Source organism: Lathamus discolor, chromosome 4 (assembly GCF_037157495.1).
Source record: "Lathamus discolor isolate bLatDis1 chromosome 4, bLatDis1.hap1, whole genome shotgun sequence".
Taxonomy (NCBI): Eukaryota; Metazoa; Chordata; class Aves; order Psittaciformes; family Psittacidae; genus Lathamus; species Lathamus discolor.
In genome coordinates, this window is record NC_088887.1 from 30873374 (window position 1) to 30889998 (window position 16625).

Consider the following 16625-nt stretch of genomic DNA (forward strand, 5'->3'; position numbering starts at 1 on the left):
GATCTAAGATCCAGTTCACACTCACATTTCTTCTTATGCATTTGTAGAAATACAGGTAAGTGCTAAAATCTCATTTGTCATCAGCTTTAGACGGCAGAACACCCTATTCTTCCTCAAGCTGTCTGTGATGGAACAGGGTATTGGGTTTGGAACACCTGAGCCTTCTGTTGGCTTCCTGGCACAGATCAAACTGCTTTTATCAGTATTGTATTTATTAACTCTAAGAGTAGTGATTTTGCCTCTAGTGGTCTTAACTTCCTCTAACCTGTGAGTTAAGTGCAGTTTGTTTTGACTTGTAGATTTGTTCACTTTGCAATGTAGCTCTGGCACCGAGCTCGTGCAGGCTGAGCACCTGCCACGGCTGGACTCTCCCTGCATCCTCTGCATCCTCACTGAGCCAGGCTGGATTTCAGGTCTCGGGGGGCAGTTTGCCTGTGGGCATGCCCTTCTGTGGGAGGGCAGGTTTGTAAAGAAAAACTCTGGGATGAAGACTTGGCTTTTGCTCTTTGCCCTTCACAAGCAAATCAAATTGGACCGTGCCATTTTCCTCTGTATTTGCTTGAGCTTTATCCTCAGTGACACACAATGACAGGAGTATCTTGTCAGCAAGTTTCTTCATCACGGACCAGCTGGCCACGGACACAGTAAGGTCACCACACTCAGTGAATTGTTACTGACTTACACAGGATTGCATGTGTTGTAACCTCACAAACTGATTTACAGTTGTTGTACTTCAGACAAAGTTAAATTCTGTTTCACAAACTCCTTCTCTGGCTCATCCCCCTGGCAAAGGAATTCCACTGAAAGACTTTGATGTTTAAATTTTTAACTTTATTAGACATGATTTCAAATCCAAATTGAGATGATGTTAACACAAAAGTACCTTAAGGCCTTCAGCGCACAGAATACAAATTAGCTTTCTCTGTATTAAAGGGGAGCTCTAAAACATACATAATCAGCTTCTGGATTGTATGGGGCAAAACTGATTACTTTAGTAAATACATTAAAATGTTTCTACAACTAATATTAAAATATTAAAAAAACAGGTGCTTTTTCACCAGAATTGAGCTGTTCAAACCCCTTACTGTTTCCATCAGTGAAAATCCATCAGTATTTCAAGTGAAAATACTGGTCCAAGAATAAAGGCACTTAACTTCAGCAGAATTGCTGAAGCATGTCTCACAAGCCAAGAACGCATTCTGTATCTAGTCCTAACCCTCCTTCTGCTTGTTAAAAAGAAAAAAAGCCAACCAACTATGCTGCCTCTGAACAAATCTCTGAGGAGAATTCATATGTGGATTCACATGGGGCTGCTCAAGGGCAAACGGTCATTGGACATTTCAATCTATTCAGCACCTGACAGCAAGTCCAGCGCTTGAAATTATGGGCTATTTCCAGAATCTGGGCCAGACAAAATCTACCAACATTAAAATAGAAACTATATGGGGAAAAAATCTATTTTATGACCTGCAGGAATACTTAGTGTTTTGGGAGGCCAGTTCTTGTTTTGGCTAGAGATTTTTATGAGTAAAGTTTTTTGCCTTTAGCTGTCTCTCACACTGTACCAGTTTCATTACTTTTCCCCACAAACGCTTCATAGCACATGAGAAGAGGGTCCTCCGTTATAGCTCGTATGGTCTGTTGGACAGTAATACTGATGTTCCCAAGTCAACCTGAGAGATGCTCAGATCTCTCTGTAACCAAGAGAATGGGGTTTTTGTTTGTTAAGAAATTGATTGAGAGCCCAAATATTGGCAAATAAAGTGATTATACTTAGGAAACATGTAACAGAGCCATCACTGAAACTACTGAGAACAGCCCCCTTCCTCAATATTCCCATTTGTGGCTTTCTCCAGATTTTCCTTTGAATCTCTATTTATTTGAGTGAGAACATGACATGGTAAACCCTAAGTTGAAAACAGTACATGAAGAGAAGGCAGCGTCCATGTTACTAGTCTGTGACCTCTGTTTCTATCAATTAAGGCATCCAGCTGCCCCACCTGAGGACACTGGCAGATGTGGTGCTCCTACTTCCAGCAGATCTTGCCGGCCTCCCCAACCTGCACAGCCCCACTGGCGACAAGCTGCAGGGCAGCAGGGAAGGCTCGGTGCTCAGCCTCCTTCACCCTTTCAGACAGGGTCTCCACTGTGTCACCAATCTTAACTGGAACTGCCTCTTGGAAAATGATTGCTCCAGCGTCAACTTCCTCCTGTAAAAGCAATCGCCAAGAAGTCTATGCGGTTGAAAGAGGACAACAAATGTAACCCAGCTGCCTTGGGGATCTGTTTATCATTACACTATTACAGGGAACATGAATTTGGGCTCATGTGAGGAGTGCAAAAAAGATGCTGGCACTCACACCAGCCGTGAGGCACTGACAGAAAAAGAGGAGGTAGGCAGAACACCATTGAGTAACATTTCTGCTACACAAAAGAACAGAAGCCATGCTAACTGGGGACATGATAGGCTAAATTGGACCAAATGATGACATTTCAATTCAGAAGAGCGAATTAGCCAAGCCACGGCACAGAGCTGGAGTAGAGGACACTGCAGGTCTTTCTTCTGCATGTTAATGAGGTAGATCCCTGCTGCTGAGTTATTGTTTCTCGGTACATTGCCACACAGAGAAGAAACTCTTAAGTCGTATCATGGAGAAAGGAATGCAATTTTTCCTTCTCTCTGGAAAATAGTTTTTGTCTCCTTTTCCAAGAGAAAGGAAAAATCATGAGAACAGATGTCAGGAGCAGTGGAAAAGGAGAGGATAATCTGAAGAATGCAGCGAAGAGGGGGAGACTAGTTACTGTCAACCCTGAGAACATGGAAAATAATGCACCCTGAGGTGATACAAATGTGCATCTTCCAAGTGGAGACATCCCTGGCTTTTGTTTTCTTAGTTTCTAACAGAAATTGTGAAGTTTTTCTCCGTTACCACAAACACTGGATTACCTCTCAACAAACCAAAGCTTCTCGTGCCATTCCCAGTGTTGTTGGTTGTTGAGTTTTCTTTTATTCTTGAAAGCAATGGATCGGGAAGGTTCTATGATAAAATCTAAGAAGTTGGTGCTGTGTAGTAATAAAGATTTGGGGTTAGCCAAGGCCTTATATGAACTAGTACTCCCACTCCAACTGCTGCTGGTAGGAAACAGTGGGATGCTTAGGGAAGAAGTTAGCTTAGGTAAAGCCTAAACTCCTGTACAGGCTATTAATTTCCAGTTCCTTCTCCAGGGATGGCAAACTAAAGCTCTATGTTGTCTAATAATGTTGTGAAAGAACAAAGGAGCAAAGGTAAGCAAAGGTGATGGTATAAAGGTGTTCCAAACAAGCTCAAGTTAAAACTGTGAATTACAAAGGGAAGGAGAAGGACATACTTACAGCTACAAAGTGTACAGTGCAGCCTGTGACCCGCACTCCAGCCTGTAACACCAATTTGTGGGCATTTGCACCCTTAAAAGAAGGCAGCAGAGATGGGTGGATGTTCAGTATTTTTCCTGCAAAATTATAAGTAAGGTCATTGTCTTTTAGAATTCAGCCTTACCAGAGTGTTCAAAGTACCATAATCAGCGGAGGAACAAATGACATTAGTGAAGATTTTTCACACCTTCTGCATACACTTCCTTTTAACGATACTGACAGACAACCACCCAGAGCATTTCAGAATGTCTCGCTGTTTCAGCAATCAGTTACAATCAATTGCATGGCTAAAGCACGTTACTCCAGTGACTAATGAAGTTTTGATGTAGCTGCTCTTTCCCTCAGCATCTTGTTCTTCTCTGCTTTGATCACAATCCTCTTTCTTAGAAACTCGGTGCAGTTTCAAATGATGTAACAAATGCCCCATGACATGGCAAAAATTCTTGAGCCTGGACTTTTCCTCCACACCTGTTTTGGCTTAACGGAAGACAACAGCTGCTCATACAAGAGCCTTCTCTCTGCCCTTCTGAAAAGCACCTCTCTGTCACTACTGATTTCCATGTGGAAAGTTGGCAGGGGGCTCTTGAAATCGATAATGCAACCTCTAATGCTCAGCCGGATGCAACCATGGTTATGTTCCCGGGAAGCATGTACCTTACATTTGCTTTAGAAGAGAAAGCATATGCCTGCATTCCCACTTAGCTGTAAAGTAAGGGAGAGTTGACCTTAAGCTGCTCATGACCTCAGGGTCTCACCACTGTGGCAATGCAATGGTTAAACCATGAGAAAACCTTCTTTCTTCTTGTAGACTTCCCCTGTTTGCTCCTAATAGTCTGTGATAACTCCTCCTGCCCATTGTGGACCTGACAGCCCCAGATCTTCTCTTAGATACAGTACAAACCTTTACAGGATAAACAAAAGTGGCCATCAATACTATTTATACCCCAGAATGCTTCGCCCACGCCGTCTCTGCATGCCTCCTGCTTAGCAAGACTGTATGTCATTGGGATTCATTGAACACCACCTAAATGCCAAGCAGCGAGACGGAGCTGACAGATGCTGGCGGAGGCAGCAGTGTACTGAAATAGAGGCTTATGATTTTGTAATGTGAAGGGAAGGCCATTCCTGGCAGCACCATGCGAAACCTGCCCTCTCAATGCAGTAACTCATGCAGATGGGACTGTGCAACTTAAAAGAGGCAAATGTATCGGCTGATCTTCAACAATATCTCAAATGCTGTTTCTATCTCCAAAATACCCCTTTTTTGAGCATCAGCATCTCCCTGCCTGCTGCTTGAGTAAAAAAGCATTGGGGATAGTAGGCTGAAAACAACACTCTGCCCTTTTGTCTTGAGTTTCTCTACTTTCTTATTACAATAGTGTCAGAAACTGCTCTAAAGGAATGTGTGTTTCTGTTTGCTTGGTTTTGTTTTGGTTTTTAATTTATCCTTTACGTTAATATTGAAAATTAACATTTCAGGGCCATTAAACCAGAAAGAGTTTCGTAAGTAACTTCACACTCAATGTCCTTGTGACTGTGAGAGGAAGAAAAAGCAACATCTTCTAAGAGAGCTGCAACAAGATTTGAGTACTGGTGGACAATTTAGGGCAGTCAGCGCCTAGACATGTCTGAGTCAGTTTTACAGCAGGTTCCAGTTCGCTGGCACAGATCCCTGAGCTCAACTTTGAGCTCACACCAAAGACTCAACTGAAGCATACTCTTGGTCAGAGCTCACACAGGTGTCTATTTTCAAGCTCAATTCAGTGCTGGGCATTTAAAAAGTGAGTTAACCATTCTATACTGAAGCAAGTCTCTTCTTTTGCTCTCAGGCCAGTCCTATATATAATGCAAATCCTGCACTGTGCAGGGCCATCATGCTCTATTACTAAATCAGAGGGAACTAAACCCACCCTTTATTTACAAGATCTTTGCACTAGAGAAGGTTCTTTTCCACCCTCTACACAGATACTCAAAACACATCTCCTGTAGCGAGGAATTCCTCTCTCCCAACTACAGCTGTTTACAGCACAGACTTTTATGCCTTCTGGACTCCATAATGAATGGGAAGAAACAAAAACAATTCACCTGACTGACTTTAGCTGACAGCTTTAGCATAAAATGAATTGCCTCCTAAGAATGCCTGGTTTGCTCCACTGGTTTTAAAGAGAGGTGTGAAAAGTAGTTCAGGTGTAAAAGGTCTGTGTCACAGACACACCCAGGTGAACACAAAAGTCACCCTGTGAACAATAAGGCCACCCAATGTGTAGGCTGACCAGCCTGCAATTAACTGGTATGAGCAAGAGCTAGTTTAAGTAACCCTGACTGAACCCAAAGCAGAGCAAACAGTGAAAAGAGCAGCTGTTTGTGTGATTCAGGGCTCCCTGAAAGAAACAGAGGTAAGAAAAGGAATGCAACAACTGGGGGAGGAAGAGCAGCCACTGAAGTAGGCAGAGGTGTTACCAGCCTGTAACAAAGCCCTGGAAAAACTGTAAAAGATGACCAGAATGGAGACTTTGTAAACGTGTTGGACCAACAAGAGCGCAATGGGCCTGTGAAATGCGCCACTCTTGGATTCAGACAGCTCCTCTGATGTCTGAGCAGGCGACTGGCAAGGTGTTGTTAACAGGAACTGCATGTTACTGCCCAGTTCTGCAGTTTTACACGCAGCCAAAACAGCTCATCTGTTAGGGGAAGGAATTCTCAGTGTGTGGGTGCTCACGTCTTCTTGACCAACGCCTTCTGCTTAGGCAGCAATTTGTCCTGCACCTCATGTTTGCAGAGATCTAAAGCCTTCACAACCTTATTTTTAAACATTTTCTAATAAACCAAAGACTACAAGATCTTCACTTGCCCTTGGCTTCCTATAAATCTCTGTGGAAATGACAGAGGGAAGGGGAAAAATACTGCCTTTCTCTTTCTTACTCCTTTCCTTACAAGATGGGAAGAGTCTCGTTCCCTGCAAACCCAGAATTAGTATGGTCCCATCTCTATATTTTTCCCATTTTCTTCTTCCTGAGGATAAGATATAAAATTACATTTATTAAAAACATGCGTATAGTACTATGCTGTGCTTACCTTCCCATTTTTTGACAAAAGGACCTGACAGTATTCGCATAAATCCAGCCAGACAGATCAGTTCAACTGAGAATTCTTCAAGGACTTTGTCAACAGCACTGTCAAATTCAGTGCGACTTTCATACAATTTATGGTCAATAACCTGTGATAACCCAAAACACACAGAAATACGGACATGGTGTTAGTTTAATCTAGCCCTAAGAGCACAATCAAACGGTAGCCTGGAGTAATAAACCCCAAGTAAATATCCACGTGTGGCTCAAGTTGGGTGCACATGCACAGCAAGAAGAGTTCATAAATGCATGCAACCCACAGGCAAACTTGCAATCTTTATTCCTGTTCACAAAGAGCAATCACCAAGAATAAACAAGAATTTGGTCTTATTAGGCCCACAGCTGTAAGCCCCAGCATTCTGACACAATTTAACAACCTACAAATGTAGGTCATTAAGACAACTGAAAGTCTTACAAGTATTTCACTCAGTTTAAGGCCTCTGACAGTTTTAAGCAGTTGAACCTTGCTAAAAATTTTATCACAAAACCTTGACAGAAAGGCTAATCACAACTCATAAAACAGCCCCTACTGCATAAGGTCAATGTTCTTGAGTTATGTATTTTCCATCCAGGACACATCTCCTCGTTTAAGCAGGAAGAAGGCAGCGCTATGTAACTTTAAACATCCACAGTCTTTAAAATAAAAGTAACTGTTAATGCCTACCAGATTTACCACAGTAGTTTTGAAACACCAGAACTGGTTAGCTGAGAAAGTGGTAGAGAGCACTGGAAATAGAGGCCAGCTCAACAATGGGCAGAACTACCCAGTTCTGGCACAACATATTCCTCAGTGCCTCTGTTTCATCACTTTCCATCTTAACCATTGAGACCATCAGCCCTCCCAGACTGTATTTTTTTCCCTCATTACATGTTTGTTCTTCCCTGCACACCATGGACATATTTTACTTGTGATCCTTGTGTACTCCCAAATAACAGACAGCAACGCTGATGTTCAGATCCTGCTACTGTTAAAGTTAATAACAAAGCTTGCATTAAGCACAACTCTTCCCTGTGCCCATAGCTATCAGTGAGCAGTGCCTGTAAAATGCTAAGTTAGAACAATAGCATTTCACATCTGTAATACAAATGACTGAACAAAGAGCAAAGCAATGCAGCGCTGGATTCAGTGACACTAAGGGAAACGCAGTTTGGTTTGCATTAATGCTTAAGAGCCTGAAGCAATGCCCAAGGAGTCAGTGGAAAGTCCTAGTCCTACTGCGTTTGACATCTCTGTTTCAGTCAAATGAACTACTGTGTCTGTTTAGCATGTAATTTTTAAATTAAATTTGGATAAAATAGCTTGTTCCTTCAGTGTGAATGCACTACAGTTAAATACATGGTAAAGTTTAACTCTGGCAGTTTTGCACTTGCTTAATATTGACTGCTCCCAAAACCATCAGGACTGCTGGCAGCATCTCTGAGAAGGAGAAAGTTTGCTCAAGGGCATAAATTCACGACAGACTGAAAAAGAAAAGCTAAGGCTTCCTATGAAACCATCTTTTACCCCAGTAAAACTCATTATGTCACAGTGCCTTCCCACTGTAGTCAGAGATAATGATGGCTAGTTTAAAAAAGATAACACTTACCCTTGTAGAAATACCAGCTCTTTCAGCTCTCCTTAACCCCTCCACGCCAGCTTTGTTAGAAACAACAAGAACTATTTGTGCGAAACTGGTGGGTTTCTTTGTGCTGCTTATGAGGGCTTCCAGATTTGTGCCTATGAGTGACAAAATAATTAATGAATATTAAAGACGTTCCTGGAGAATAAATATAATTAAGAGCCAGAAGAGGTTTTAAATAAGCAGCAATGTGGGTGAGACCCAATCCAAAAATCACTGATGTTAACAATAATCCTTTTTTAATTGATATTACTGGAGGCTGTATTTGACAGCTGGAGGCTATAGGGCTTTTACTAGCAATTAAATTTGCAAACTATAATTTATGGAATTGAAATGATGGTCTACCCCTTAGCAAGTGAGAATACTGGAAACCCTAGCAGTGCCTATCTGGCAAGAAGAAATTCTGATCTATTTGTGAAATAATGCTGTTACTCCTACAGTGCAATCATTGCTTGGATGTGGAGATATGCAGTCTGTAGATAAAATGAACACAGATGTAATTCAGGTGAGTTTGCAGCAGAGGTTAAAGATCACTCTGTTTGTGATTGAAATTAATCCATAAGCCAAATCTATCCTGCCTGTTACTGAAAGCCTGCTAGAAGCCTATCAGAACCTCCATGGAGAATTGAAGGACCTGCTAGAAGCCTATCAGAACCTCCATGGAGAATTGAAGGACTTGCGAGATTTTACATCTAAAATCAAGTTCTGTTTTCAATGGTCTGTTTTACACCGCACTGAAGAATATAACTCTCACCTGTTCCAGAGATAAGGACAGCAACCTTCACTTTCTTTGTTTGGATTTTGCCTTGGATATGGCTGCGCAGAGACAATGACCTATTTGCCTGCAAGGCTTGAAGCAGATTATGGACTTTAACATGGGCAGAGCCTGAACACAAGAGGAAAAAAAACACAAAGCAATGCATAAATAAAGGGAGGAACAGAGAGAGGAGGAGAGCGCCCATGAAAAGAGATTAATGGCACTGCTTTACTCCTCATTATTTATTTATAGTTATGGTGACATCTGACATTGCTAATCACATGTTCTATGGACTAAGACTGAAGTCATGAGGGCTATCATTTTAATACCTTGTGCAGCAAAGCCATGGAGGTGTCAATCAAGAGATTTTCAGCTAACCTCCATGAAGGCTCACCAGCTAAGGAACTAAGCTCTGCATTTTTTCTTTAAGGAAAATAAGAATGTAATAACCTTTTTGAAGGGAGACAACTTTCCCGATCAGCCAGGCTGCCTCATGTCTCCCTATGTCCTTGAGGACCTGCTGAGCCAGCTCCTTCTGAACTACCAAGACAGCACCGATGCCACAATTAAATGTCCGAGTCATTTCCTCCTCAGAGAGGTTCCCTTCTTTATGGAGCCAGCAAAAGATTTCAGGAATCTTCCAGGTAAGAGCATCTGAAGAGAATTGAAAATACAAACGAAGAGTGGAAATCAGTACCAATGGACAAATACTAAAAGTATTAGGGTATTGAGACGCAAGATCTGTGTGAAAAGCACAGACAAAGTCCCACAGCAGCATTAGCTCGAGTGAAATCAGCTTCCATGCACAGAAACAGGATTTTTGTTTTTCCTTCCTTACTGAACAAGGCTTGGGAGTAGAAAGAAGTATCACCCTGGGAAGAAAATAATCATATTGCTCTGCTGCAATCCACTAATCAGTAATTCAAAGTGGGCTCTGAGGCATTCTTTGGAAAATCCTTGTCTTGAAGATGACACCTCTGCTTCTAGAGAAACTATTGTACCAGAACAGTAGCCTTAAAGCTGTCACAAAACTCACATACTGCTCATAATTCTTATCAGGTAATGATTTACAGCAGCATGAGAAATGCTTCTGGACAAGCTACTGTAAAGGAACGCCAAAGACACTAAGTTTCTTTCTTGTATTATTTTAAAAATTGCATTATCTCCATTTATATATACCAGTGCCCACTGTGGGAAAATGGAAGAATGATTTACATGCAGTTCTGGAGCGCAAAAGTCGCTATTAGTTCCCTTATTTTATCCTACAGCACAGTGAACACTGCATAGCCTACAGTAAGTCATCTACCTTTCCATACTACACTTTGTAAGTGAAATACACTTTCTACCACACCTGATGAGATTGTGGTGAGGATTAATTATGGTATGTCAAATAGCAAGAGATGTACTTGAGCTGGTAATTGTACCTGAATGCTAATTCAAGACTTCATGATTATCATTTAATTAGCAATAATTCTGTAGGTTTTTGCAAATTGTGACAGCTCACTTTGGATTGCTTTTAAAGTTGTTTTATTTCTACAAGTATGGATAAAATCCAATCCAAAGCACCACCGGGGAAATGAATTCAATGGGCAGCAGTCTTAAGACTACAAAGTGTTTTGACTGGCTCTAATTCAGACACAACGAGAAATTCAGCAACAGTGAAGAAAAGAGCAAACACTTCTAGAGAGGCAAGTCTAGCTCTTACAGCGCACATCAGCTGACATGCCCCTACTACACAGGCTTCCACATTAATCCATATTAATATAAGGATGCTTCCATAGCTTTTCTCTTTATCTCACCTAAAACAACACCAAAGGACTCTGGGAGAACTCTGGGAATATTTTCCAGCAAGCCCCCTCCAGTGATGTGAGCATAGGCTTTCACATGGCCTGAGCGAAGGACGGGCAACAGAGTCTTACTGTAGATTTTTGTTGGGGTTAACAAGAGATCTCCTGTAGATGAAAGAGGGTGAAAGAAGACCAGTTACAGCACAGAAAGAAATGTTAATCAATATACAACTGAGGAAATCTCAAAATATTAATCTGCTGGAAACTAATGAGTATTGTACCACAGAGAGAACCACAATGTTCTACTTGTTTGGCATATGGTTAATTATTTATCCCCCTCCCTTAACTTCTTTCCTGTATATGTGATTCAAGGGAAAAAAGAAGATGAAAACATGTTAAAGAATATTTTTTTTAGTGCCTTAGAAAACTTACAAAAGCAAAAGCACAGATAAAACAATTGTGATATTTGCATGTTCAGAAGTTCAAGTTATAATGAAAGAAACTGCATGGTAAATGGTACCTAATGTCTGATAACCGGAGATATCAACCGGAGAAGAGAAATCAAATGATGACTTTTCCACAATCTTCCTTACAAGGCTGTATCCATTGCTGTGAACCCCTGAAGAAGCTACTCCAATGACCACGTCTCCATCAGTGATTCTCTCCAGCTGGGGCAGCATCTGCCCTCGCTCCACTGCACCAACAGCAAAGCCAGCCAGGTCATACTCTCCAGGCGGATACATGCCTGGCATTTCAGCAGTTTCTCCTCCTGTGGGAAACAAAAAAAGAGAAAGGGGATGTTGTAAAACCAATGGGACTGGTAGGCCTGCAATTTTTCAGTTTTAAATTCATAAGGCATTAACAGAGTAATTTTTTAATTACGTTAAGAAACATTAAAAATAATTAAAAACATGCTTGTCACAGGCCCTTCAATTGACCAAGCAATACCAAATCAGGAAAGAATGTTTCCTCTCTCACTCTTGTGAATGCAAATCAATCCGATACATTTTAAATCAAACCATATATTTAGTCTTTCATATTTCCAAATTCCTGTCAGGTTTAATATTCTCCATGTCAAGCCTACAAGATACAAGTAACACAAGAAATTCATACAAAGACTTCAAGGGAACAACATAACCATGAAGTCCCACTTGCCTTCATAAAGTTTTTGAACACAGTGCTATCCTGCTTGCCCACAACCTGGCCATCATTATCACTATTTGGGCTCCAAATTTACATGAGTGATGGTGAAAGCTGCACTTGTGCTCAGTGATTGGCATTGCTCAATACTAGATTCTCTGGAAGCTTTTCCAGGTTTCTAAATAACATTGCTATAACCAACTTTAAAATCAAAGTACATTTGCCTAGATACATTTGTTTAAATCTGTATTTAATAACATTTGTGCAAAACCAAGCATGTAGATAAGCCTTTCAGTACCTTGCTATCAAGTGGTCTGATGAGCTTAAGGTGGCTGAGCTGAATATTCAGTTATTGCAGAAATGCAAGGTAGGAATTTAGGAACATATTTCAAAGGAGACTTGCATGAGATGGTACTATACAAAGACAGGCTGTGTGTGTGCACAGTTACACGAATGTGTGAAGCTAGAGCCCAAATTGAACTTTATTTCAATGCTCCAGGCTACAGGAAAGCATTTCCTCCTTAGGTTCAGAGTTACTGCATCATCTCTGTCCCTTCTTTTCTAAGAGTGCCAGAAATTTGGAGAACAAATCATGGTTGTTTTATTTATAAGTTCAGTGGACTTATTTTTATATTAGCACAAAAATGTATTTGCTAACTCATTTACAATCCTAAGAAATTGTTCTCCGGTAATAAATTTAAAACATCTAAAGCCCTTTGTAGTCTTAAAGTCTTACAACTGGAACTAGAATCTTGACATTTCAGTAAGTAATTTCATACCAAGATTTCACATAACATGTATTTATGCTAAAATATGAATGGTTTGATTATATTGGGTAAACTGAGAGAACACCTTAAGAAAAATATAACGCTAATAGTTCATGCAGAAAAAAATTAAACATAAATAGCCTCTTGTTCAAAGCTTGTAAACTACCTCAAAATGACACACTCCCACTTACAAAGGGCTTTTGTTACTAACTTTCTTAAAGAATTAGAAAAAAAAGGACAAAATTACTGTATTACAAATTATAAAGTGGTACCTAATGTAAGACACTTGAACTGTCATTTTTAGTCTCAAATTAAAGGTAATATTTGAAAATTCATGGCAATTCTCCACGTCTGGTTTTATACAAAAAGAAGGAAAAACAAAAATTATGTGAGGAAACAGAACTTTCTGGGTTTATTACTCTAAAATTTAACCCCGCATTGTACTCCTTTTATAAACTAAAGCCTTATACAAAAGAATGTATTTTTGACTGACCTAGAAATACTTTTATTGAGCTGAACAGTGTTAAAGCTGTACTTCTTAAGATTCAAGAAGAGAAATATTGTATCATTTTCATAGATAACTAGCTTACTGTCTACCAGAATACATAACATATGTTTTAGTAAAATATACTGTGTACTTGTATTATAGAGTTGAAAAGGAAAATGTTTAAATTTGAAATTAACATTTTGGAACATGCTCATCTTGGTGAAACAAATCTTCAGCAGGCAAAGAATTTTTCTGTTAGTTTTGTAACTAGTGAAAACTGTTTTCTTTTATGTTTCTGTCTTGTGGTTAATGTCTGTGTCTTAAGTAATGAGCTCCAGCCAAAGCTCTTGTTGCATTCATAAGGACAATGTTGAGCTTTCTAGTTTTATGAAGCTTGTGGGAACAAACATCTGTAAGATCTCTACCTTTCCTATTAAATCTGGTTAAAATCAGCCAAGAAGTTCAAAAGATAACCTGTATGCACATAGGTACAGGTGCATGCACAGTAACACATATAAATCTTACTTCTAGTGGAAAACTTGAGGATTTCCTTTAGGATAAAGGATAAACAAGCCTATTTGGTATGTTTTAAAATTTACTTGAAAAATACAGAGGATTAAAATACATGAATTGTTAGTTTTCTAGATAGCTGTTATTGTTACAAAGTTAAATGAAAAGATACTAATAAGAAAGTTTACATGCAACTTCCTGAGCTAATGGCAACATTTGCATGGAGTACTGTGGCTTTCCAGTGGAGATCACATTCTCAGACAGCACTGACAGCAAAGACATGTGACACTGTGGATTTGTTTTCACTCCTCTAAGATTTTTCCAGTAGAGTAGGAAAACAAACACATTAAAAACAATTATAAATGTATTGCATCAGATTCTTCATATTCTTCAAAGAAGCATGTTCATACCTAAAAGTGCACATCCTGCTTTTTTGCAAGCTTCAGCTATTCCTGCAATGACACCCTGAGCTACTTCCACGTCAAGTTTGCCACAGGCAAAATAGTCAAGGAAGAAGAGGGGCTCTGCTCCTTGAGCCAAGATGTCATTCACACACATGGCAACCAGGTCTTGACCTATGGTGTCATGTTTCTTACACACTTGTGCAATCTGCAAAACACATTGAGAGAGAAGGAACCCGCTGGTTAGCTTTGAGAAACTGAAACACAAGCAGAGAGTCTGCAGTGGAAGGGGATCAAAAACGCTGTTCCTCCTGATGCTTTATGAGAAGCAGCTTCATTCCTTATCCTCACTGTGAGCCTCCCCTAACACTTCATTTTAGGAAGTGTTACTTTCTTAATTGGCAAGTACAAAAGGCACTTTATGGAAGGGGACTGGACCGGAAAGGGTTTCATTGCAGTTTGCGTAAACACAATAGCAACTGTATAATTAAATGTTTTTCCTCGTAAGTAACCTTTTTGAGGGTGGAAACTCTACCTTAATGAAATGGAGTCCCCAGTTCCATACTTGAATATTAAAAATCAGTTATTTTAAGCATAATTTCAAGTATGGCTATTTACATGCCATAAGCTAAAAGTATATTTAATTATTTTGCCTGAAAGTGGGCAATTTCATTTTTCATACCCTTTTTAAAAAGACAAATAGGCGTTTCTAAAAGACAACTGGCATTTTCTGTTGAAACATTTTCTATTCTGTGCTATTTTCTTTACTTTACATGGATTTTCACATTACCTTGAGTTTTGTGCCAACACCATCAGTTCCAGATACCAAGATTGGATCTTTGTAACCAGCCGCTTTCAAATCAAAGAGGCCAGCAAACCCTCCAAGTTCCGCATTGCAACCTGCCAGCCAGAAAACATGAAAATAGTAAATTTTTACTTTCATGGCTTTCTCCAGGATCCCCAACATAAATTTGTCAACATGACTTTGCTTTGTCAACAGGAATCTTTTCTCTGACATTTAGACCCTCTTCATAGAGGCACAGGAGCTCCTAATTTTATGTTTGCTTTGTCTTTTTTTCTTCATTACCTAAGGCAATGCAAAACTTTGTGATTGAACATTCAATAATTACTATGACTGATATATTTCATCACCCTTGCACTTAGTATTTTTATGGACAAAACCAAACAAACCAACCCCCCCTCCCCCCCAAAACCAAACAACAACAAACCAAACCAAACCCAAGAAAAATACCAGAAAAGAAATTGTAGTAACAGATTGAAGCCCACTGCTTCCTGGGAAAAGATGATATCTAGACATTTTCCAACTGAAATTTCTTATCTCTTTGTTAATACGTCTACTTACAGTATATTAAGACTCCTTGTTCCTAAGACTGGTTGTGATAGGTAAGTATAGTAGCCTTGAAACTAAAACTGGCTAAATCCCAAGAGCGAAACAAACATGAGTAGAAAATACCATGAATGCTAAGAAATGACTAGTTGTACTAGTGTGTGTGCATGTGTCTATATTTTTCTATGTATACTGATGTTATTTGAAGGTTCTCAGTTAATTTGAAGTAAAAAATGTTTATTTCGTAAGTGAATGATATTTTACATCTATCAAAAGAATTGCAGGGACTTGCTAGAGCAAGATATGCCTGAGAGATTCCTAACATCATGACACTCAGGACATATAATCTAGAATCATTTTTTGAATAAAATCTGTAAACTTAATAAAGCACATTTTGAAGAAATCACCAGCATTTGCTTACCACAGATATTTCTTGTGTAATTTAGCAAGACACAGAACACATAAATATGAGCATTTGTATCAAGATCAAATTATAAGCCTCATTGCCATGAGCTGACTGAAACAGGAATAGAAGGTACAAGTCTTACCTGATCTTGATGTGGCTGAAGCTAGGGGTTTAATTTTCTGAACCAAAGTATTCCCTGCTGCAATGTCTACCCCACTGTTTTTGTAAGTCAGGCCTCTGGAAGAAGTTAAAATAATGTTACAACAATTGATTACTAAATTCATAAACATATTTTAAAATAATATTTATTTCTTTACATCATTGCATCACAAAAGGGATGAACCATTCAGAATCCTATTCTGTTGTCAAGTACACTATTTTCCTGCTTGTACAGTAACTAGGCTCATAGAAAATGATTTCTAGGTATTGCAGCACTCATTTCAGGCAGCTTCAATGTCTCAAAGGTTAATCTTTTTGCTGTTTGGAATCTGGCCTGAAGCAGGAAGTATTATACCAGATAGGAAGTATTACACCAAAGATGCGAAGATAGGAAGTAAAATACCAAAGAAACAAAACTTCATGGATCTGCACCACAGAAAATCTGCATAAGCAGTATTCAAATAGTTCCAGATATCTTGAAGACAACATCAGAGCATCAGTATCATACTCTATCCAGTCAAATACTAAACCAAAATGCATGCAAAAGTGCACTGCTAAATCAGAACACCTCAGCACCCTGCAGGATTAACTCAAGTTAGATTTTCAACACAGAAGTATCACACAAATCAATAGTCCCCTATGATACTTCGAGAAATTTACAGCTGTAACTTGCCTCTCTTTATCACCTGAAATGGTATTACAAC

The 16625-nt window shown here is 39.5% G+C and overlaps 1 protein-coding gene across 3 annotated transcripts in view; it reads right to left on the reverse strand.

Moving 5' to 3' along the window:
* Nucleotides 1-809: 809 nt before the first annotated feature.
* Nucleotides 810-16625, reverse strand: part of GART (phosphoribosylglycinamide formyltransferase, phosphoribosylglycinamide synthetase, phosphoribosylaminoimidazole synthetase) — a 37984-nt gene continuing 22168 nt past the window's right edge. For all 3 annotated transcript variants that reach the window (XM_065676856.1, XM_065676857.1, XM_065676855.1), the window contains 11 exons: nt 15905-15999; nt 14799-14908; nt 14018-14216; nt 11224-11472; nt 10716-10868; nt 9367-9570; nt 8914-9045; nt 8127-8257; nt 6488-6629; nt 3374-3489; nt 810-2210 (listed from right to left, as the gene is read on the reverse strand). In XM_065676856.1, coding sequence (XP_065532928.1) covers nt 2028-2210; nt 3374-3489; nt 6488-6629; nt 8127-8257; nt 8914-9045; nt 9367-9570; nt 10716-10868; nt 11224-11472; nt 14018-14216; nt 14799-14908; nt 15905-15999 — 1714 coding nt within the window. In that variant the 3' untranslated portion in view covers nt 810-2027. The remainder of the gene's footprint in view (nt 2211-3373; nt 3490-6487; nt 6630-8126; nt 8258-8913; nt 9046-9366; nt 9571-10715; nt 10869-11223; nt 11473-14017; nt 14217-14798; nt 14909-15904; nt 16000-16625) is intronic.